The following is a 24,609-nucleotide window of genomic DNA, read 5'->3' as shown; positions in this document are numbered from 1 at the left end:
GCCGTGTACACCGTTACTAAGAAGCTTTAATTCGTTGCCCCCCCTCCCCTCTAATCCACTTTTGTAACAGTGAATCTTACAGCTAGAATTTCTGAATTGAGTCACATTATATTTAAAGCCTAACCTCAAAGGAAACTATAAACCGGGTCTGTAAATGGTGCTGGGTTGATGGCTCTTCAGTGGGCATGTCTGTGCTCAGAAGACTGCATAGTTCAGTATTTTACTTACTTAAAATACAAGTCTCTTGTTACAAACTAAAAGATTTTTGAACTGAGCCTGAGCATTGCTTTTTGTCTGGAAGACGTCCATGATGGATTTTAAAGTGCCCTGCCTTCATTAAAAACTTGGTATGTTGTACAGGGTAGGCATTTCTAGTTTCACTTTATTTATTGAATCCAAGAAGAGACTTCTGGATTAAGCATAAGTTCTTGAGATGGGGTGAGCAACTGAAGATAAAATGATTAACATAAAAATATTATCGGTCACAACTCGTAGCCATGTGGTTCCCTCTTCATCAGATAATAATCTCCACGGTTGCAGTAACATCACGCCAACGTTGGACTCTCCAGATTGCTGTGTAGAAGGGGGTTGTGCTTGTGGGTTTCTTCCTCATTCGACCGCAAAGCCACAGGTCTCCTCGATGGCCGTCAGTAGCTTGTCGTAGAGCTTGTCGTAGTTCTCGTAGGGAGGAATGTCGATGCGATTAAAACTATGGACACACGAGCAGGCAGGAAATTAACACCTCAATAATGCTGTTTCAACTTCAAATCTGATTGGTCAAATGTTATTTCTTCAGTTGCAGCATTTTAGTTTCTTTATGGTGGATGCAGCACATGAATTTGAAAAAAGGTGCTGGTTTATTCATATTTTAAAGCCTGGTCTTTATTTGTTATATTTATGAGCACCATCAAACATTACACCAGCATTTTCACTAGATATTCTTCTTTCATGGAAATAGTAATTTCTAAATATTGCTCATCTCCTACTCGTGTGTCTGATTGTGTGTGTACATTGAAGCATAAGAAGACTAATGTTTTTATTTATTTATTTTGAATTTTGCAGTTGTAATAGTTTTTGGGGTGGGGTTTAATAAGGGTATGTAATTTGTCTTTAATGCTGATGAACTATTTTGTCATATGTATATAAATAATGTCCCCATATATCGCTGAGAGACAACCTAATGTTCCATCCTCTCATGTCTTCCTGCTTTTCTCATCAAAATCAGTGAGCTGCACTGGTGCATTCTTGTAAACATTTTACAACTCTGTTCACTCCCATCTAATTTGTCTTACTACAACGTATGCACCTTTTAATGTAATTTATGGGTACATTTGCCATCATACACATTTAAGTAAAACAAACATTTTCAAACCTCTGGTGAATCTGGAAGAAATGTTTAGTTCAGTTTGGCGTACACAAACATTTACACATAACTTTACAAAAAAAAAATCTTATAAATAAGACCCAGTGCTAATAAGTGTGTGCATTTACCATGTGTGGGCTTTGGGAAGGTTGTAGGTGCTGGCATCGATTTGCTGGATGGTGAACTGTCTGGGCCCTGCAGCACCTACACACAAACCAGAGCAAATGCCAAATCAATAAAACAAAACACTTTGCACACACAACATTATTCATTGACTGCTGCTAAAGCTAACCACAGTTAATACATGATTAAATAAAAAATATGATGGTTTACTAATGTAACCTAATTAGTAGCATTGTGCCTGTGCATATGTGCAATACAGCAGGATGGTTAATTAGAACAATATTAGTAGTAGTAGTAGTATTAATAGTAGTATCATTAATTCTACTGCTAATCATTTAAAATTTATTTTACAGCACAGTATGATATACTGTACAGTCTTCTAGTAATAACTAGCATTTAGTAAATTACAGTAATTGGCATTGTCATAGGTAGCACTTGATTAGGTAAGAAATGTAGCCCCTGGTGAGACAGATGCCTTTGTTTAAGGAAGCGGTTTGTATGTAGTGCAGCCCTGAAAACACAGACAAGCATTCCCTTCCAACTGTCCCTACTCCATTTGTTAAAAGTGGAAGGAGTCTATGTTGATTTCTGTACCAATACCAATGCAAACAAAATAAATGTACCAATAACTTATAGACCTTTTACATAAGATTCCAATTTAGGCTTATTAGAAATGCCAGGTCTTGAAAGACTGAAACTTGTGGAACACTCTGACTTTGTGCTCTGACCTTGTGTATTTGTGGCTGTGTGTTCTTCACTGCTGTATAAATCTATGATGTTTAGTTTCTCCACTGAGAACTTTTTATTGTCTTCTGAAGAGACACCACTATATTTTGGGATATTTCTTTCTGTGATGCATCAAAATTGATTTACTGTTTTTGAATTAACTCGTTGCTTTAAAGCTGCAGAAGTGTTTGTATGGTTTTTTTTTTTTTTGATGTTCTGACCTTGTAAGGCTTTGAAGCCTTGCAGAGGCACTCGAGATGAGCCGGTGACAAACTGCAGGAGTCTGGCCCTGCGCTCCTCATCAAACGTCTCCACGGCTTTCCAGAACCACTTTACCACGCTGCTGTCAGCCGTGCAGTGCTTCAGGCGTGTGTTTGCCCTCCAGTCGTGGATGTCGATCTTCCCCAGGCCACACACGATTAACTGCAGGAGAGAAAGCACATCGCCTTCATCACATTCCCCCTTCTCCGCATACTCCTCGTCACGGCCTGTGTGTGTGTATGTGTGTGGTTGTGGTTTACAGCATACCTCCAACTCCTTCTCGTCAAAGGCCTTGAGTAGGTGCTGTGGTATGACCTCGTTGAAGCCTTTTTGCAGAGCCAGAAACTGAGCTTCGATCCCATGTAGGAAGCGCCAGTTCACATACAGCCTACAGACAAAACACAAGTACACTGAAGTTACAGTACAAATACAGAACTAATACAATACTATAGCAGGTTCATGCACATCTTTTATATCAACACGCAATAAATGTTAACATGTTTAACATTTTAACAAAATAACATTTTATTATTTAACATGATAGTGAAGAACACACTGAAAAGGGGGACTGAGGACACACAAGAGAATAAAACCAGTCTTTGGACCATTCAGGATGTGGGTTGGTCATGGTTGCTCTTGCTTACCTAACATACTCTTTCTTGTTCTCCTCAGAGACGGGGATGTTCTTTCCATTGGGTTTAAGCTCATGCTGGATGATCTGTCCATAAGCATTGTGCTCCACACAAAACGTATGGTCCAAAACACCTGTGATGTCATTTTCTCTATTCAACACACATACAACGTAATATATTTGGTTTTATTATAACTTGCATTATTTGTCTGTGAAATTTACTTGAAGCAATACTGTAATACTGTCACTTTTTGTCTATATTGCACTTCATCCACTATGCATCTTTGCACCATCTGTAACATATGTTTATTATTGCACTACTGTATACACCAACCAGGCATACAATTATGAGCGGTGAAGTGAATACCACTGATTATTTCTTCATCGTGGCACCTGTTAGTGGGTGGGATATATTAGGAAGCAAGTGAACATTTTGCCCTCAAAGTTGATTTGTTAAAAGCAGGAAAAATGGGCAAGCATTAGGACTTGAGCAAGTTTGACAAGGGCCAAATTGTGATGGCTGGAAGACTGGGTCAACCTCACTCTGCAGTGGTCGGTATCTTTTAAAAGTGGTCCAAGGAAGGAACAGTGGTTAACCGGCAACAGGGTCATGGGTGACCAAAGTTCGTTGGGAATGTAGGTCCATGTGGTTCGATTCAACAGATGATCCAGCAGATAACACAATATTATATTATGGTCATAATGTATTCAGTTCATATTTATTCTGTATATTCTGCATCATACAAATATAATATTTGAGCAAGCTATCTTCTTGACATGTCCTTCACAATCTTGCACAATTATACTGTATGTGTGTGTGTGTGTGAGATATATATATACACACACACACACACACACACACATACCATATCCAATTACCTACTGCACCTTTTGTACATTACCGCTCTCACCCCTGTATATATGGACCCATACCATCATTTAACATTGCTATATATTGTAAATAGATCTTTTTTGGTTAAAAATAAGCTGCAGTTCATTGGCTCTTTACATGTACGTCACGCAATGACGACGTGTAATCGAATCGAATCTGATGACTGCAAAAAGTGACTGTTGTAAGTACATGTGAGTGTTTTCCATCTGATCTGACTTACAGGATCCAGACAAGGCTGTTGTGTAGGTCCGGGTCAACTGCCTCCATGTCGTCGAGTGTGATGGATTTGCCAAGTAACTGTTTGTAGAAGGGTAGAGTGAAGCCTCCGTCAATGTAATGGCCATGAAACACCGCCATGCCCATGATCCGCCCAACAAAGTGGAAATAGGACAGGTGCTCCTACACACACACACACAGTCAGGTCAGGGGTTTGGTTTGAACATAAATCTGCATATAATTACAGGACTGCACAGGACAGTGGCTCTAGTGTGTGAGACACTCACTGGGTTGACCGCAGAATCAGGGTTTATCTGAAGTGTGTAGATGTCATCACGTGAGTATTGGAACAGGCCATAGTATGGGTTAAGCATCTCATGGGATAACAAGTACAGCCATTCTCTAATGCAGAGATCACACAGAAGCTTAAACCACGATCTCCAAACATTTACAAACAGGTTATAAAATAAGTGAAGTAACATTGGTGCTATTTAGTATTAATTAAATGATTTACATTTTTACTGCTGATTTAAAGACATTTAAACAGCCAGATGACAATCCTATATAGAAATACTGTACCTGGCCACACCTCCATAATCAAGCCCCTCCTCTCCTCTGAACTTCACCATCAGCCTCTTCCACAAGTCTTTCTGCCTCATCTTCATAACCTGCCGATACGACTCCTGCATGCGCACACACGTAAAATTCTAAGACAGCTGACCAAAGACACAGTGGTGTTTTTTGGGTAATACAATAATACATGTGGATGATTTCAGTCAATGGCAAATGATAGTAACACAATACTATACAGCAACTTCATAACATATATAAAGATAAAATATTGAGCATATATATACTGTTTACTGTGTACGTATTTAAAACGTTTTATGAATTATGTATGTCGGATGACGAAAATTATGATTTCACCCTCAACTTCTTCCACCATATGAAACACTCATTTCTCTCAAGCCAAACATGTTGCAAAATTCCCCTGGACAGCAATAAATATCAGACTGCAGGCTCTCCAACCAGCACTAAAGCTGTTCATGGAGCACAGAAAGAACATGGGTGAAGGAGGGGATAGAAAAGAATGCACAAGTTCGAAAAATGAGAACAAGACCACGAGTTTATAGCTCCTGCTAAAATTATGTAACCGCTCAAATGTTTCAACGCTTTACACGACGCAAGCTCAACACTCCAACAGAGTATTGTAGACTAGAGCAGCTTCTAAATACACGGTGAGACAGAGCACTACGTTCCTCGCTTTTGTTCAACATCTATTGCTATTTATGATGCGCTAAAAGCTAACTTATGAATTCGTTTGTATTTGTATCAAAAAAACAAACAAAAAAAACACAGTATGCACATCTTTCAGGAATTATTCTTCTAGACAACTCTAGATGCTGTGCATAAGCTAACTCATAACTACCGTAGTCTAACATCAGAATCATCATTTATTGCAAATTATCATGCATGTACAAGGACTTTGTCATGGTGTGCTGGTGCTATAAAAATAGGAAAATAATGTAATAAATATAAGATAAAGACAACTACGTAATTGGTGCAGGGTATGTAAATCAAGGCAGTACAAATAAGATTTCCAAATAAGTCCAAGGTGCAGGGTTGCAGTATAGTGGACCATGTGTGTTGCGTTAACGTAACTCATATAAGATGACAGTGAGATTCACGTTAATGTTAGACTTACTGGAGGCAGACCAGATATGATGCTGTGTCCTTGTTGATGAGGTCATTTATCTATGCAGGAACTATATATTTTGTACAAAGCACAGCGCAGAAAGAATGTATAGATTTGTATCTAAGGGGAAAAGTTTGCACTTAACCAGGCAACAACCTTCCCAGGCTTCTTCTGTACTGATAAACACCAACATTGCATAATGTTTATCCTACTGTAACATTTCAACTAATATCATGAACACCACAAAAGTGTCATTGTTTGGTTATGAACAAACAAAAAAATTAACAAGAAAAATCGGAAAAATAACAATGGTCGCTGGCATGGATACTTTACAAACACACACATAATGACAAATTACCACAAAAAAACTATATCCAATTTCATTGCCTGACCGGACCATGAAGTAAGAATTTTTATAGCTTGCTGCCAAGAGTTATGCTGGCTGCTAAGAGACTATCAAAGTCTAAATCTCTGTCTCTCTCTCGCATTTTCTCTGACATCATACAGCAGGAACGCCTGCCTTCCTTAAAACCATATGACTAGGGAGAGGGCGGCTGTTTGAGAAATTCACATTCCTCCCTTTAACTGTGCCTAGAAATATATTCTGGAATTATTCAGTGTAAGAGTGCTTAGGGGAGATCAGTCTCTACTATCCCATAATGCACCTGACCCAATGAATAATATACTAATGCACTTTCCATCGCTAGTACTCTATAGGACAAACTATTTTTTTTATAGCATAATCATAGATGCTTTTGTTTCACAAAGTGCTATTTGTTAAATCAATTTCTTCATGGTAGGTAGTCAGGCTTGTTTGTCAGGCTGCGTCTCACTACCCTGTTGTTCATTATTTAACATTATATAACAGCGACCTCACTTTTATTCCACACTTGCTACATATGGAAATGTGCATTTTTTTTTTCTTTCTGGGAATTTTTTCCAAAAAGCTCTTACATTAAGTAGATGCAGGATTTAGAAATTGGATTAAAGTGCAAACAGGGTTGAGGAGCTGAACATACACCAGTTTACAGAATTGTACTATAAGAATCAAAAGTATCGTGTTGCATAATGGTAAGAAGTTGCATTACAGTTTTTCTCAGTTGATTTGGAGCGTTTCTCAGATCAGAGATTAAATTCTCAAAACTCCTCGTTCAACCTCCACATCATGTAGTCACTTATGCATATCATAAAAGCAATTTCTGGTTGATTTTAACAAATTGCAAATGCTTTGGTACATTCATTGAATTGATCGTGTACAGTTTTCTGCTGTTTCCTACGTTATCAAGTGTTTATCTCATGCTAATTAAAATATATTATACTAGTTTCATCGGAATGGTCTTAACCCCCAAAACATCTCGGCATCAGTTCATTAAATGCAAAAAGCTTAAATTTCTATAACCTTTTTTTTTTGTAGTAAATTACTTGAATTGATAAATTGTGCCGCTGAATATTGAATGTCACTTATGAAGGCAGATGTACAGCATCAGATCAACCAATAATCATCTAGTTCTCTATAATAGGTCAATTTGGCGAGTAGATACAGACAGAGCGAAACATAGAATTAGAATTTCTGAAAATGGATGAACAACCAAGAAACGAACGAACACTAGTACAGTAACAGTGTGAATCCTGTCTTTTAGCAATCAATATAAATCAAATATGCAATCAAATCTTTGCTGTTGTGCTGTTGAAATTCATAGATGCCATAAAGAAGAAATTCAGCCTTGTGCATTTTCAACCACTGTAATCCAAGGATATACTGAAAGCGTGCACTGTCCTACTAACAAAATGACTAAATATTTTCACTCTTGTTTGTAAACACTGACAAAAAGTATTGCTTTTCTAAGAGTAATGAAATGTTAATTGAAGCAAGTACTTACATTTGAGAGATGAACTACAGATTTTGAGAAAAGTACAGGCTTTGCAAAGAATGTGTTGTGCTTTTTGTACGAATTTTTTGAGAAACGCACTAGTATGCGAATATTAAGAATGATTCGAGAAATGCTCCAAAGCACATAGAAAATCTGTAAAAGCAAAAAACCGTAAAGAGTTGTTTCGAGGAGCTTACGGTTCAACTGTACATATTAAGTTCAGCTATTTTAAGATATAAAGGTTTAGAGATGTGTCTGAGGGGGCAGAGAATTTATGGAGCTTGGATAAGGTGCTGAAGGATTAAGGAGCAATGTGAAGGAGGAGAAGATTTAATAAGAGAAATGGCAGATAAGCTGCACTGAGGAAAAAAAAAGAGGGTTTAGTGGGTTGAGTTAATTGTGCTGTTTTAGAAGAGAGACAGGCTAAAAAGCAGAAAACGTAAGAAATAGTGTTAATACTGTGATAAACAGATTGATCTTTGTTATGAAAAATACAGAAGAGCTGTGTCGAGGTTTAAACATGATATTTTAGGTTGGAGTGGGTTTTAAAGAGCAGCTGTTTAATTTAATTTTTTAATTTTCTATAACTGCACAGCTGTAGGAGGATTAAGGAGGCGTATTAGGGAGTATTATATGCCATGACTCACCTCAAAGATCTCATCTCTACAGAGCTCAATGCGACAGTGGCCAGCCTGTGGTTGTTGCTGAGACAACTCCTGTCTCAACACCTTCAGCTTGTGCACCAGATCCCGCTTATATTTCGGAGCAGTTAAACAGTCTTCAGCCTCCTCAGAGAGATTACACAGCACAGGTTGCTCCTTCAGCTGGGGGGCACGACTGGAGAGAGATGGAAGGAAGAGAGTGAGTCAGCACAGAAGGTCATTGCATGCAGTCCTGACTGCTGTCCCAGTGTCTAACAGTTCTGTATGTGCTGAACAATAAGATTTAATTGGAAGGGAAAAAGAACACAAAAGTGTTTGATAAATAATAATAAAAAATGTTTCCATGATTAACTGTATGCATGCCAGCCTACCTAGTTCTAAATTGGCTTTTTCTCAAGATGTAACACTGACTTAAAAAAAAAAACAAGGGTCCACAGCTTGGATAATGGAAAAATACTTTGAAAGACACCAACAGTTCATACATTGGACTCCATATTGTACAAATACGGGGCCAAGATTAACCTCATTAGAATGTAATTGTGGATTTAGGTCACTTGGAGCTTTTTGTGAGGTAAGGTGTTGAGCCAATACGAGTCTCCAGAACAGCTTCGAAACTTTGGAAACGTTGGAACTGAAAAAAAGAAAGAAAAAAAAAGTCCTGTTCTTCCAAAATTCTCTCAATTTGGTAGAGGAGGGCAGTGGAGACTTGATATGCTTCTCCAAATTTCCCATGTGTGTTCATTTATACTTAGATCTATTAAGAGTGAAGTCAGTAAGTCAGTACTCATCAAACTATTTAGTGCGACATCATGCCCTGTAGATGAAGCAGAGTCATCCTGGAGAAGACCACACCCTCTCCTTTTACTCACTGTGGACCACACAATGCCAGCAAAATACCTCACACTGCATAACAGAGCTACATTTCCCCTTAGGTTAAAGCACAGCCGTTTGCAAAGGGAAAGTCCGTTGGAGTTCAGTGTGGTGGTTTTGTTCAAAAATACCTGCCAAACCCACCAGCTAAACCATGTGTGGTCCCTTAGCCACTCTTTACAAGTTTATTATAATCACTAGGTAGGGTTCTTGTTTTAAGCCACGTCTGAGAAAATACAGTAAAATAACCAATACACAAACAATAAACCACAGAAAGAAATATAAAAAAAAAAAACATTCCCTAGTTTATGAAAGCCAACGCAATGTATGATAAAAACAAGAGAGTATGTCCAAAACTTTTCACAAAATCAGTTGATTGAATTTCCCCCTGATTTTTTACTAAGGAGCAAAAAAATGAAAATGCTTTTTCAATGACATAAGTTCTGCTTAATTGCCTCTCATGGATCCAAGGTTCGTTCTTGACCTCTACTTAGTGCGTGAAGTTTTTGCCTGTGTCTGCTAAAATTACCTCAGGGTTGTGCCACATGTCCCTGGGACCAGGATTAAAGTGGATATTGATGCAATGCAATTTAGGGACCTTTAGACCATGCTGAGTGCATTTATGAGGCAGGAAGATGGCCTGATTGGAACATTAGTCAATTCACAGACATTTACACAATTGTTAGTGTACAACACAAAAAGAACAAAGAATTAAGTGTTTCTTAAGTCATGACCCTAACTACTGTCATGGTTTTCCAATGTTTGTGTTTGTTGGGAGACTCTGGGTGAAGAGGGTTTACAGAAAACTAATGTTTGTTTGAGAATGTGTGCGTGTTTATTTGGAGATTTGGTGTTGGACAAATGTTAAGCGCTCGTGGAGAAAGAATGTCTCTTGGTTGGTTGTTAGTGATGAATGTGCTTGTAGAAAAATTTTGTTTGTTGCAGTATGTTGATGTTAGTCTGAGAATGTTGGTGTATGCGCAAGAATGATGGGTCTTCATGTCTCTGCTATAGATTGTGGCATTATGGAAACCCCGTAATCCACAGAGAGGCCAATGTCAGCCTACAGGGCCCAAGTACAGACCGCAGAGACTAAACATCAGCACTTCTGAGAGTGTGGTTTTCCGAATCGGAGCACCGTACGCTATTGCCCACCCTTTCAAACAGAGATTTTAAAAATACCCAACAACACTGCGTTTGGTTTGCGCTATTTGGACCAGACCATTAAAAATGTTTCTCATCTGTCTGGATATACTGAGGAGGTGTAATTTAGAAAGGTTCTTGCTCTTTCCCTGGCACATGGTCAGAGCTCAATTGAGCCAAGTGGGTAGCGCCTGAGGTTAGTGACCACAAACTGCTGAGAGAAAAAGGAAAGAGAAAAAGGGGAAACCTTTAAACAAACATTCAGGGTCTCTGTTTGAAAAGACTAGCATGCAGAATAATAGGGTCATTTAAAGGCAAGGTATAATTGGACATACATATGACATTCCTTTGGTAAAATCTGGCTGGGGTTGTCCCAAACCCTGGGTTTTTTTTTTTGGTATTTTTTTTTATTTATTTTTTTTTAAACCTTTGTTGCTGACATGTTTTATATATGATAAAACTATATGTTCTATTTTAGTGTTAGTGTCCACTAGTACCCATCAAACCAAATGCAGCTCGGACATACAGGAAGATAGGCAGAGCCTAACCTAGATATTAACTGATCAACAGATGTTAAAGTCCTCACCCACAACTTTTTATATGAAATACTTTTTTCAGAAGATTCTGAGTTCATATCTCAGCAGCTTGGTGACCTTAAGGCAAGGTTAATGTGTAAAGTAAAGTATGTTAGTAATGTTAAGTTAATGTGTTAGAAGCAGGGCAAATGGGCAACCATAAGGATTTGAGCAAGTTTGACAAATGCCAAATTGTGATGGATAGACAACTGGGCCAGGACATCTCCAAAACTGCTGCTCTTGAGGGGTCAAAACTGGTTTTTTTCAGCAAAAGGGAGACTAACACAATATTAGGCAGTTGGTCATAATGTTATGCCCGTTCAGTGTGTATAGAGTGTCACATGGGGCTCATAGGTGTTATAGTGTTCGTCAGGTATCAGCAAAATTTCCAGCCAAACTACAAACCACATGATAGACCGACTGTACGCTAGATGAACTGCATGTTGTTGCATTCTCAAAACCTAATACATGCTGAAAGCAGTGTGGAAGCCTCTCTCAACTTTGTTTGAATATATAAGAAATCACTATAATCCTGCCCCACCAAAATCTATGGCCTCGATCTACTGCTGCTCTAAAGCTGTGGGATTGTGAAGCAGTACACATATGACGCATGGTTAATATGTTCTTATGTTAACCAGGTCTGAACACTTAATGCTAATGATTAATACATGGTTAATGTAAAAACCTTGCCTTGGTTGAAAAAAACTTCAGTAGAATTGAATCAAACTCCCCTGGTGAGAGGGTCTTTCAGATTTAATCATGTCTGAAATCGCATTCTTTAAAAAAAAACAAAAAACAAACCTAAACAAAACAATCCCTCACTGAAATTGTCTGACTTTGATTATAGATTTAGCAACACTACATTGGTTCCGTATTTTAAGACCCCTGTTAAATCTACAAACACAAGGAGACAAGCCAGTGACTTGTGGTTATAGTGACAGAATGTTCTGCCATGTTTCTTTAAACCTCTATGGAACTCTGGTCCAGTGAACTAAATTAGGGGATTACTGTCACATACATATGACGCTACCATGAAATTCAGCACAGATGCCTTCTAAATAATTTGCCTTTTCTCAGTAACATGCAAAAGTGCAGCAAAAGCATTTATTTATTTATATATGTTTTGGCCACGTCCACCTGAAAGGGGATTTTTGCCAAAATTTGAGACATTTTAAACTACTGTCTTGGCCGAAAACCACGCTTTCATAACACTAAAGCAACGTTTGATACAATGAAGTGTTGTGAATTTGTTCATCTACAAGAAGTAGAAGAAATTAGACAACTATTATATAATACATTTGCCATTTATTTTCACTGTTTTATTATTACACCCTCATGGGGAAGCACTAGGATGTGTTATGCTCTGTACTGCTCTGGAACCTATTGCACGAATCCAACAGAGCTGTTGGACACGTTTACCAGTCTTGCAGTCTTTCTACCTCGTTGTCAGTCACGCGTAAATCCTTGTGACATCATTCTGGTCATGCTGTTTTTTTAATACACATTTTGCTCTAAACGTTCTTCTTGAGTCGTCTGACACTGTTGTCACCCACTGAACTGGCATTCTTGCAGGTGTTTCAAATCAATACTGCTGTTTGGGATAAAAAGCTTTCTCTTCTAAAGCATCCCAGTATTCATCGATAAGGCCTTGGACTGGATGAAAAGCTCATTCTACTGAAACAGCACTTGTGTGTGCCATGAGAAGGTTGGAATCCAGTGTAAAGATTAAGACACCTGTCCATCAAGATCACATTATTTGCTCTGTCAAAACAGAATCCATCCCAAAAAAAAAAAAAAAACCCTGCCAAATGAACTTCAGGAGAATTTTATGCATTTCTACAGTCGCTCTCTTCGTTCAGCAAACTGCTTTGTGAACTATTCAACTCTCCAGTGTGCCAAAAGCCCAGTAAGACTGAATAAACACCAGGATTCTGGGCACTGAGGTGGTGGTTCACATGTAAAACAAACACATGCGTGCGCACACACACACACACTACTGTACTATCAAAAGAGTCTTTATGTAGTGGGCATTAAGTGTGCACACTACATACCCACATGCTACTTAGCAATGGTGGTAAATATGTGCTCCCCAGGGTTCGGTCTCTGCTGTGTGCGCGTCTGTGCGTGCTATGCACTTCCTCACTGAACCCAGCATCTCGCTTTCGTCAAAGGTTTCGTTCAGAAATTCATTTCGGCGAAAGTTTCTGACACTTTTGCCCACTTAAGACCTCTTTGGAGTCCAGAGCCAGGAAATCCTTAGAACGCAGACGTAGCCACAAAGCAGTTCTATATGGAAACTGCGGATACAGGGTGGAAAACCGAACATATACCTCTTATAAAAATACAGCGAAGACACCGCTGAGACACCGCATGTGCATAAAATAACAATTATGATCCTCCTGTCTGCATTTCTCAAGGCACAATGTATGCAGTGTGTGTAATAAAGGAGCCAGATTTGGCATCCTGAGGTTAGGACAGAGTAAATGCTTGTGACAATTTGATCACGGTTGAAGGAATTTATTCTTTAGTATTTAACTTTAAGTTTTTGTCCAGGTATTTTTTTCCCCTACTTTTACACTAGCGAGCAAAAAAACAAGAGGTTTGCTTTGTGTAAATTGATTGAAGTTGGAACCTTGAGTTGTAACATTTCTGTAGTTTCCCCACTCACAGCTTTAAATTCTAGTTACAAATGTTTTGGATTGCTGATTGATTTGCCTCATAACAATGCCATATGAGCTTAGAATTGTCATTTCATCTTTTCCTGTTATATACAACCTCTGATGCTACACCCGTTATATACCAAGATTGCATTGCTAACAGAATACGAGTAGTCGATGAGTTACGATATTTTGACTTGCGATGGTAGCGATACAAGAAAACGAAAAATATTTGAAGTTTCGTGCGGCAGACAAATTGTAGCAGCGTATATTCAGTATGATACATGGGGCGCTCCATGGATTTAGGCATCTCCCACCTTGTGAGATCCCTTACTCTCACCAGCGGTCAACAGAGTCCAGTTGTCTTAGTGTTAGAGTGCGTCTTTTTCTGGTGTCATCAGCGCCGCCCGGCACTGAGACCTGCCACTCGCAAACTAGAGCTCGTCCACACGCCGGCTGCCACATACATTAATACTGTAAAGTTTATCCAGTACAGTAGTGTAAATTGCTCTGTTCTGTTAAGTGTTTCATTATTAACTAATTACAGTATACTACCAAATACTGACTATTATTTAAGACTCTTGTATAGGCTAGGCCATGTCTCTACTTACAAAGTTACAATGGGGTCATCAGAACGGATCTCCATTGTAAGTCGGGGACTACCTTGTGATAAAAAATTATTGGCTAAAACTTCAGCCGGAATACACACACCTCTCTGTCTTCCCCCAGGCAAAATCCTGAGCCACCCCAGGTGTTACATCCATTTTGTTATGATCATACAAACCTGTAGCCATTAAACACACCTGCCATACATTAACACAAATCCCTGGAACAACTAAAGCAGATCTAAACACGGCTTCTAAATTCCTCAGCTTCCTAAGCATCTAGTGCGTACAGCCTGTCTGGACTGAATCAGAAATGTAACACACTTACAGCCAGAAATGTTTACAGATCTGGAAACGAACCCAGAAACAACCACATGTTCCACTGTGTGCTTTTAACAACCAGTAAAAGTGTCTTTATGATAGCAAATAAACACTGGGCTCGCAGGGTGGATACTTCACGGTTTCAAACCCCTTATTAAAGCAAATCACACATGCTGACATATCAACTTGTTTTCTCCCATACTAACATTTATAGCGACGACTCAATGAATCAGCTCATTTCCTAAATAACAAAATGCACGTAGCTCCCCTTTCCGAACTGACCGAAGTATTCAATTCAAGACCTGGATGATTCTGTCCTATAAGAGACTTTTGCAAAATAACGTGAGTATTTATAATATCTGAGACTTTAGTTCAGTTTTGTATGGAGAAGTTCGTTAAGTATCAGAGAGTTAAAACAGAGACTGAAAGTAAAGCACAAAATATGGTATCTGTGATCAGACATTTTGGTAGACCCACGTTCAACCAATGATGTGATCTAGCAGTCAAGTACTAAAACATTACGTAAGACGTGAATTATTCTAATCAAGTCTAATCAAGATGAGGCTTTCTGGACATTTCAACTCATTCAGAATCCTACCTTACTAGAAGAGAAACAATTCAAGATAAAAAGCCAAAGCGCACTGAATCAATATTCAGTAGTCTTGTAGTCTAACCCTAGCCCTAAAGCTTAAATAATCACCTGAGAATCAACAATGCTATACAATAAAACAATGCAAAAAAACTATCCTAGAAACAACTGAGAAACAAATAATGCACAAAAGTCAGAAACATGCATTACATGAAGAGGAAAAATTTAAGATACAGAGCTAAAACACAGTATAAGAATGTGCGATTGTACTGCATACTGTAGAAACTAATTAGTGAAAACTAAATTCGTGTAATGAGTGTATCAATGGACTACTTATAAACAGCTGTTCTCAATTCCTACATCGTATTTCTGCTGCTCAAAAATCTTTCTGACTGAAAAACACAGAAATCTTGACCTTCAATTCTCTTAATAGTAACTACTGTATCTGTGATTAGTTACCAAGAGTAAATAAATAATGAGCCAGATGTTTAAGAAAATACATACAAGTATAAAGATAAAAGAGAAAGAGCTGGGGCTGAGAGAAGAAGAGATGTTTAAGTACCTGAGGTTTGGATTCTCAACACCACGAGATCCACTTGGACTGTTGAAAAGACAGCGAGAGACAGATTGTCATTAACAGTACAGTAAAATGTGCAGAAAAATAGAGGACCAAAAAAAAGAGATGATTCGCACTTGAGGACTAGGTGCAGGTTGGCTGAGAGGCGCGGGTCTGTGAACTGTGTGGTTCTGTTGTTGTGGTCCACGAAGTACACCCGCCCAGTGGCTGTGTTTCTAATTTCCCAGCCTGGTGGAAGAGGCCCGAGCTCCTCACAGTTCACATTGCTTAGATCCCTACACAAACACACACACACACACACACACACACACACACACACACACACACACACAGAGAGAGTCTGTGTTATTAGATACTAGATATGAAAATTTAGAATCAATGTTCTATTTAAAAATTATATTAATTTATGATATTGATATTTATTCCAAAAGCACTGAACCAGGGCTGATGAGTATAAGCTAAAAACTAGCAGGCTATTTAAAATAAATAAGTCCACATAAAGATGTCCAAATGGATTAAAAAAAAAATTAAGTTGCTGATATTATACTATATGGACAAAAATATTCAGACACCTGATCAGCCAAATGAGGTTCTTCCCCAAACTGTTACCACAAATTTGGAAGCATGCAAATGCATTTCCTTCACTTGAACTAGGAGACCCAAACCTGTTCCAGCATGACAATGGAGCTGGCTTTGTGCACAGATGGCTTTTCATGGTTGGCAATGGAAGATCTTGAGCAGCTTGCTGTAGAGCTTTGACCTCAACCCTAATGAACACCTTTTGGATGAATTAGAACACTGACTGCACCCCAGGTCTCCTCACCTCACCTCCATTAGTACCTGACTCTTATGACTGAATGAGCACATCTCTACACTCCAAAACCTAGTGGAACATCTTCCCAGATGAGTAGAGGTTATTTTACCAGCACTAAATGGGGTGTTTACAAACCCTTGTCCATTTAGTGTAGCATAAAATTTTCTTTTTTTTTCTCATCGTTGTTTTTTAAATTCTGATTACAGAACCTGACCTGCTGTACTAAACATGAGACTGGATGAGAGATAACAAACTGGCTATTAAAGATTTACAGTCTGATGACTGATTTGTTGATGCTGTGTTTGACCCTGGCTCGAGGTTCCTCGCTCTATCAGTGTAAGCTCAATTTCAAATAAAACTTTCCCTTTTATCACAGACTGTCCACTGCGGTGACCGATTGACTGATTTGGAGCTTATCGTATGAAAGTGTGTCCACAATATATACAGTAAATGATTCTGAAACTGACCTTCATATTTGTGTAGAAAAAAAAATTTCTATTTACTATATTTACTATTTTTGCCCAAATTGTTTTTGAACTATATATTTGTCAGTACTATGTGACGCATTTAATGTTTAGCTAGCTATTGAAAAAAGTAAATTTGGATGGTTTGGGATGAGTTGGACCAGAAAGTGAAGGAAAAGCAGCCAACAAGCACTCAGCAGCTCTGGGAACTCCTCAAGATTGTTGGAAAACACACGCACACAAATACAGTCTCTGTGCTATTACATAAACTAGACCGTAAATTTTAGAATTGATATTCTATTAATAATTGATGATCTTTATTTCCGCTGCTTCAGAAACCATTTTAAAAACCCAAATCTTCAGACAAAGATTTCCCTAAAACAACCCTTATTATGAAAATGATTATTTTTTACTTGGGGGTATTTCTGACTAAAATGATCACAATAGCATTGGTGAAAAAAGGTGTCTCTCAATTTGTTCAACTTCCCTAATGATAAAAAAAAAATAACACCACAAAAACCTTTCAACATTTTCAACACACTGTTAAAAATCCTCAGCTACAATCACTTATGAAAGGATGATACAAAACACACACAGAGGGTGCAAAAACCTGCAACCCCTTTCTAAATAAAAGTGTAATCAATCACAAACAGCTGCTGTAATGTTTCTCACATGTACTACTAGTATGTTTTTGTGGTGACAGGTGCATTAGTTTGAACTCTAAACAAAGAGTTTGTTTGCTGGAAAGTGGAAAATCACTCACTTATTTTGTTCCCCGACTCAAATATTCAATTCAGACCAGCCTTGCTGCTTCATAATAAACAGTGTGTATAGGAGGAAAACTCAATTACAGGTGGGTTTAGATGCCTGTGATGGTAAAAAACTATGACCATTGTGTTGTGTGCTTGTGGTGTTACCTGGGCACACGCGGGTCATGCCACGTGCTCACCCCTGTCTGTGTGTGGAGGAAGTAGACCTGGCCCTGTTGCGTCGTTCTTTGCTCTGCACAGGGAGAAAAGAAGAAATACATTGCTTAAGGTGCAACTGCTGAGCAAGAGGGAGATACGGAAAACCTGCATAAACTAGCTAATGACTGTTTCTTAATTTAGCCACTAAGTACTGATCTTGCAAGCGACACCTCAGAGATACAAAATATGGACAAAAGTTTGTGGGCATCTGACCATAAGATTTGTATGTGCTTTTTAAACATGCCAATCCACATTTAGTCTCCATTTAGTGCTGTTATAATAACCTCCAATGCTCTGGGAAGATGCTCCACTAGATTTTAGTGTGTGCTTGTGGAGATTTGAGCAGTCAATGTTCCAATTTATCCCAAAAGTGTTCAATAGGTTTGAGGTCAGAGCTCTATAACAGGCCACTTAAGATCTTCCACTCCAATTCATGTACACAATATATTCATGGAGCTGGAATTGTGCACAGGGGCACTGTCATGCATGAACTGTTTTGCGTCTCCTAGTTTAGTGTTCTGGCTGGTTAAGTTTACATATCCTTTTTTTGTGCGAGTTTATTTGTGTGTTGTGTTTGTACTGTGCATGATGTTGAATGTGTGCTTGGGTATGTCATTGTGCTATTGTTAGTTATTTGGACATAACATATGCATATAGAGTTATTTGTTAGGCTGCAACTACCGCCTATTTTGATAATTGATCAATCGGACGATTATTTTTCAGATTAATTGGATTAAAAATGTGTTTTTAGAATTTGATGTTTTGCTATTATAACTTTATAAAACTAATTCATGGTATTTATGTATAAAGTTGTACTTAAAAGCATTTAGATTTTAACTATTTCTAAATTAGACATTTTAAAGCTTATAGTGGCTGCTTGTTGAGGAGAGCATGGGGGATTTCTCCTTTGAACAACCCCCAATATATAAAAAACCTATATAAAATATACAATTTGTTTTAAGAAACTTTTTAATTTTTTTTACATATTCAAGCATCTTAAATATGTAATTATTTTAATTTTGTATAACAACTAAATGATATATGCATACATTAAATATGCAAATATTAAAAACAAGCATTTAACATAGTAAAGCTTCAGTACATCACGTTTGAAAACAGATAAGTTACTGTTGTAGTAGACAAATTCTATAAAAAGAGAATGGAACGGAGAAACGCAGCAGGCTAACAGTCTTGATTAAAAAATAAAGGAAAAAAATATCCATTGCTGTACAAACGCATAAGAATTCAATGAAAACCAAAACAGTGACTAAGTGTAATCGTTTACTGCTGCTGTTATTTGCTGCTTTCAGATTTAGCGTTTGTTAGCACCGGTTTAATCAAATCCATCACAATGTTTGGATCTGTTCTGTCGTGACTCGCGAGCATCAGTTTGCGCAAACAGCTCGATCGTGAGTCACGACAGAACAGATTCAGTGCGACTGTCCAGAAGCTATTGTGTAACAGTTTACACAATAGCACTAAATTTAACTACACCATTTTTCACATGATGAGGATTCTATGATGAGAATTCTATGATGTTTCTTGACACCAATGTGTTTTCATTTTACGTGCATCACTGTGGTACTTCCGGCCCACACAAACTCTGCTTTACACAACTTGGGACGCACATTTTTTCTGCTGCCGGTTGGCCCTGTACTTTCTGCCATTTTCGTAAGTGCCTGTGTTCTCTTACTTAGCCCGTAACTTGAGCAGCCCGACTGAGCGATAACGGCATTCGTTGACAACGAATTTCATTATCGATTATTATCGTTAATTGATTAGTTGTTGCAGCCTTAGTTATTTGTATGAATTTGTTTATTTGTACTCAATTTATTTTCTGTGATTATTGTTTTTTTTTTTGGTTGTTTTGACCTTATGTAATAGCCTGACCTGGGACGAGGGCTGCAAACTAGCTTTATGCTATATGCCCTATGTACACCGCATGGGTTGTCAGCATGTAATAATGTCTAGTGTTTTCTTTCCTTTTAAACAAACAAACAAACAAACACAGAAATGAATGTAATGCAACTGCATCCAAAGACATCATGTACAATTGTGGGCTTCCAACAAGAATTTGGACAACTTTTGTCCAAATAGTGTATGTACGTAAATATGTATTTGGTGTGTGTATATATATACACAGTACAGACCAAAAGTTTGGACACACCTCTCATTCAAAGAGTTTTCTTTATTTTCATGACTATGAAAATTGTAGAGTCACACTGAAGGCATCAAGGGCTATTTGACCAAGAAGGAGAGTGATGGGGTGCTGCGCCAGATGACCTGGCCTCCACAGTCACCGGACCTGAACCCAATCGAGATGGTTTAGGGGTGAGCTGGACCGCAGAGTGAAGGCAAAAGGGCCAACAAGTGCCAAGCATCTCTCGGGGAACTCCTTCAAGACTGTTGGAAGACCATTTCAGGTGACTACCTCTTGAAGCTCATCAAGAGAATGCCAAGAGTGTGCAAAGCAGTAATCAAAGCAAAAGGTGGCTACTTTGAAGAACCTAGAATATGACATTTTTCAGTTGTTTCACACTTTTTTGTTATGTATATAATTCATATATAATTCCACATGTGTTAATTCATAGTTTTGATGCCTTCAGTGTGAATCTACAATTTTCATAGTCATGAAAATAAAGAAAACTCCAAAAAGTGTGTCCAAACTTTTGGTCTGTACTGTATACATACATATATATATATATATAGTATATGTATATATATATATATATATATATATATATATATATATATATATATATATATATATATATATATATATATATATATATATATATATATATATATATATATATACACACACACTTTATATTATTTATTATTTAAAACCTTCCTGTATAATTTTATTCCATTCCCCCACCATCTCAACAATAAACAACAAACATCGCAAACAAAAAATTTAGAGGCGTAATTAAGCGATGTAATGTGTACCCTGTAACACCATGGAGACGACTACTTTTTTTTTTACCTCAGTGCAGACAGAAGAACCTGTGCTGTGCTCTGTTTTGAACTTGCACATATTGAAGCAATAAAGGAAATGTCTGAGACACTGCTGCCTTATAAGGGTACAGACGTCTGTCAGAACTCTATACGAGCATGAGATAGAATTTACTTGTGTAACATAGCTGTATACTGAGGAAAGATTGATGTATGAAGATTGATGTTTTTTTAAATAAAAATCTATATAATATATATAATAAAAACACAATATTTTAAATCCTCTTTTTTAAAATATAAAAAAATAGCATGATGTAGTGGAGTTGACTATTTGTCAGTAGCATTTAATGTTTAGCTAGCTATTTAAAAAAGCACATATGGATGGTCTAACATATTGTATATATGTATGTATATTACTGTACTAACCGTATCCCTCAGGCAGATCGGCAGGTGTGTGCAAGTGCGTTCTGCTCATGTAGTTTCTGTGTCTCTGTGAGCGGACACGTCTCTCCTGAGCTCTGGAGTTGGAGTGTGTGACGCCCATGGCTCCATTCGAATTCAGGATGGGTGTGTTCTCATCCAGCAGACAGCTCAGTGGCCGACCCGGGCTTGCATACTCTGAGGCGGGCCTGCATCAGGTGGAAAAAATGGGCACAGGACAATTTTGTGGGCAAAATGACTGCATCTCCATTCCTGTGTCTGTATCTGGTATGTAACTCCATCCAAATTCGGTCGTAATTTTGCATACAAATATTCTGAATAACAAATGCTTTTGACACACACACTTTTTGATATCCTTTAGAAAATAAAGATAAAACGCTGCCTTTCCGTCATTTTCCATTTTAGTGCGAGGCAGAATACCAAAAAAAAAAATCAGTATTAATCATCAGCATGGGTTTATACTGTAATCAATGGCAAAAAAATGCTTTGGAAAGACCCCAAAAACCCCCCTTTCTCTGCTTGTGATTTGTTCTTTTTCCAATTTTTGCCCTTTTATGACCTCACCCTGTCTTTGACCCTGCCATTTCACCCGGTTTTTATACCATAATGATCATTAAGAAATCCTCTTAATTCTGTATTGTTAAGCTCTGACCTTTGACTCTTGGACTACAGTTAAGTGATGTTGCCCATCTGTGTCCTAACCCAGGCTATGGATACTGATGGTGATTTCTATATTCTATCTAAGCGGAATAAGCCAAATGTAGGTTGAGGAAGTGATCGAACTTCCTTCCTTTTTTTTTCATTTATATCACAAAGAGTACAGTTATTACAGAGAACAGAGAAAAACTGTGGGAAGGCTGTGAGACATTTGTGCATGTGTGTGAGAGAGAGAGATTAGACAAATATTATATATATATATATATATATATATATATATATATATATATATATATATATATATATATATATATATATATATAAAATATTTGCCTAATCTCACTATCCCATTCATTTTTGTTTTTTCAGCCAATTATGCTATGCAAACCTTTAATGGTTCAATATAATTTGGCGTGTGAATGCAGCAGCACATACTACGTGACCTCGTTTAGTTTCCAGCCTGCATTTCCGTGACCTCATTTGTGTGAGAAAAGAAATGTGTTTGTGTGTTTGTGTGTGTGTGTGCAGAGACTTTCAGTCTGCCATTTATACTGTTGCTTTCATTTTGCGTTCCCAGACTGACCACAACCGCAGGATCAATTAGCACCAAGTTATCTGAGGATCGCTGTGGAGTAAAAACGAGCTTTACACACTCCTGTGTGTAATCCCACAGTTCTCTGAATATCATTGAATATCCTAATGACTGCTAAATACTGGAGCTTGATTGGTCAGTGAAATGGGTAATTTATTACATGCCATTCTTTGATCATGCGGAACATGTAAATGCATTAGAGGAATGAAATTCTTTGCTAGTGAGCTTGGGTGCAGTTATAGAAACATTAACAACTCGTTTATAATGAGCTGTTAATTGTATTAAGTGTATGTGATATTTTATTTTTATTTTTTTTAAGATGATATTTTAATATATTTTTACTATATATACTATATATACTATACAGGGAGTGCAGAATTATTAGGCAAATGAGTATTTTGACCACATCATCCTCGTTATGCATGTTGTCTTACTCCAAGCTGTATAGGCTGGAAAGCCTACTACCAATTAAGCATATTAGGTGATGTGCATCTCTGTAATGAGAAGGGGTGTGGTCTAATGACATCAACACCCTATATCAGGTGTGCATAATTATTAGGCAACTTCCTTTCCTTTGGCAAAATGGGTCAAAAGAAGGACTTGACAGGCTCAGAAAAGTCAAAAATAGTGAGATATATTGCAGAGGGATGCAGCAGTCTTAAAATAGCCAAGCTTCTGAAGCGTGATCATCGAACAATCAAGCGTTTCATTCAAAATAGTCGACAGGGTCGCAAGAAGCGTGTGGAAAACCAAGGCGCAAAATAACTGCCCGTGAACTGAGAAAAGTCAAGCGTGCAGCTGCCAAGATGCCACTTGCCACCAGTTTGGCCATATTTCAGAGCTGCAACATCACTGGAGTGCCCAAAAGCACAAGGTGTGCAATACTCAGAGACATGGCCAAGGTAAGAAAGGCAGAAAGTCGACCACCACTGAACAAGACACACAAGCTGAAACGTCAAGACTGGGCCAAGAAATATCTCAAGACTGATTTTTCTAAGGTTTTATGGACTGATGAAATGAGAGTGAGTCTTGATGGGCCAGATGGATGGGCCCGTGGCTGGATTGGTAAAGGGCAGAGAGCTCCAGTCCGACTCAGGCGCCAGCAAGGTGGAGGTGGAGTACTGGTTTGGGCTGGTATCATCAAAGATGAGCTTGTGGGGCCTTTTCGGGTTGAGGATGGAGTCAAGCTGAACTCCCAGTCCTACTGCCAGTTTCTGGAAGACACCTTCTTCAAGCAGTGGTACAGGAAGAAGTCTGCATCCTTCAAGAAAAACATGATTTTCATGCAGGACAATGCTCCATCACACCGTCCAAGTACTCCACAGCGTGGCTGGCAAGAAAGGGTATAAAAGAAGAAAATCTAATGATATGGCCTCCTTGTTCACCTGATCTGAACCCCATTGAGAACCTGTGGTCCATCATCAAATGTGCGATTTACAAGGAGGAAAACAGTACACCTCTCTGAACAGTGTCTGGGAGGTTGTGGTTGCTGCTGCACGCAATGTTGATGGTGAACAGATCAAAACACTGACAGAATCCATGGATGGCAGGCTTTTGAGTGTCCTTGCAAAGAAAGGTGGCTATATTGGTCACTGATTTGTTTTTGTTTGGTTTTGAATGTCAGACATGTATATTTGTGAATGTTGAGATGTTATATTGGTTTCACTGGTAAAAATAAATAATTGAAATGGGTATGAATTTGTTTTTTGTTAAGTTGCCTAATAATTATGCACAGTAATAGTCACCTGCACACACAGATATCCCCCTAAAATAGCTAAAACTAAAAACTACTTCCAAAAATATTCAGCTTTGATATTAATGAGTTTTTTGTGTTCATTGAGAACATGGTTGTTGTTCAAATTAAATCCTCAAATAAAATTAATCCTCAAAAATACAACTTGCCTAATAATTCTGCACTCCCTGTATATGTATCAAGA

At 38.0% G+C, this 24,609-nt stretch overlaps 1 protein-coding gene across 1 annotated transcript in view; it reads right to left on the bottom strand.

Annotated features, from left to right (window-relative positions):
* Positions 1–364: 364 nt before the first annotated feature.
* The window catches only part of LOC124384389 (E3 ubiquitin-protein ligase SMURF2-like), a 63,949-nt gene continuing 39,704 nt past the window's right edge, over positions 365–24,609 (bottom strand). Inside the window, exons 8-20 of the mRNA XM_046847185.1 lie at positions 21,409–21,611; positions 17,974–18,058; positions 15,895–16,053; positions 15,764–15,802; positions 8,427–8,616; positions 4,792–4,895; positions 4,500–4,614; positions 4,217–4,395; positions 3,118–3,255; positions 2,741–2,861; positions 2,434–2,635; positions 1,492–1,567; positions 365–709 (exon numbers count right to left, since the gene is read on the bottom strand). Coding sequence (XP_046703141.1) covers positions 610–709; positions 1,492–1,567; positions 2,434–2,635; positions 2,741–2,861; positions 3,118–3,255; positions 4,217–4,395; positions 4,500–4,614; positions 4,792–4,895; positions 8,427–8,616; positions 15,764–15,802; positions 15,895–16,053; positions 17,974–18,058; positions 21,409–21,611 — 1,711 coding nt within the window. The 3' untranslated portion in view covers positions 365–609. The remainder of the gene's footprint in view (positions 710–1,491; positions 1,568–2,433; positions 2,636–2,740; positions 2,862–3,117; positions 3,256–4,216; positions 4,396–4,499; positions 4,615–4,791; positions 4,896–8,426; positions 8,617–15,763; positions 15,803–15,894; positions 16,054–17,973; positions 18,059–21,408; positions 21,612–24,609) is intronic.

The sequence above is a fragment of the Silurus meridionalis genome, chromosome 1, assembly GCF_014805685.1.
Source record: "Silurus meridionalis isolate SWU-2019-XX chromosome 1, ASM1480568v1, whole genome shotgun sequence".
In the NCBI taxonomy this organism is placed as follows: Eukaryota; Metazoa; Chordata; class Actinopteri; order Siluriformes; family Siluridae; genus Silurus; species Silurus meridionalis.
This window is presented reverse-complemented; position numbering and strand designations above follow the sequence as displayed.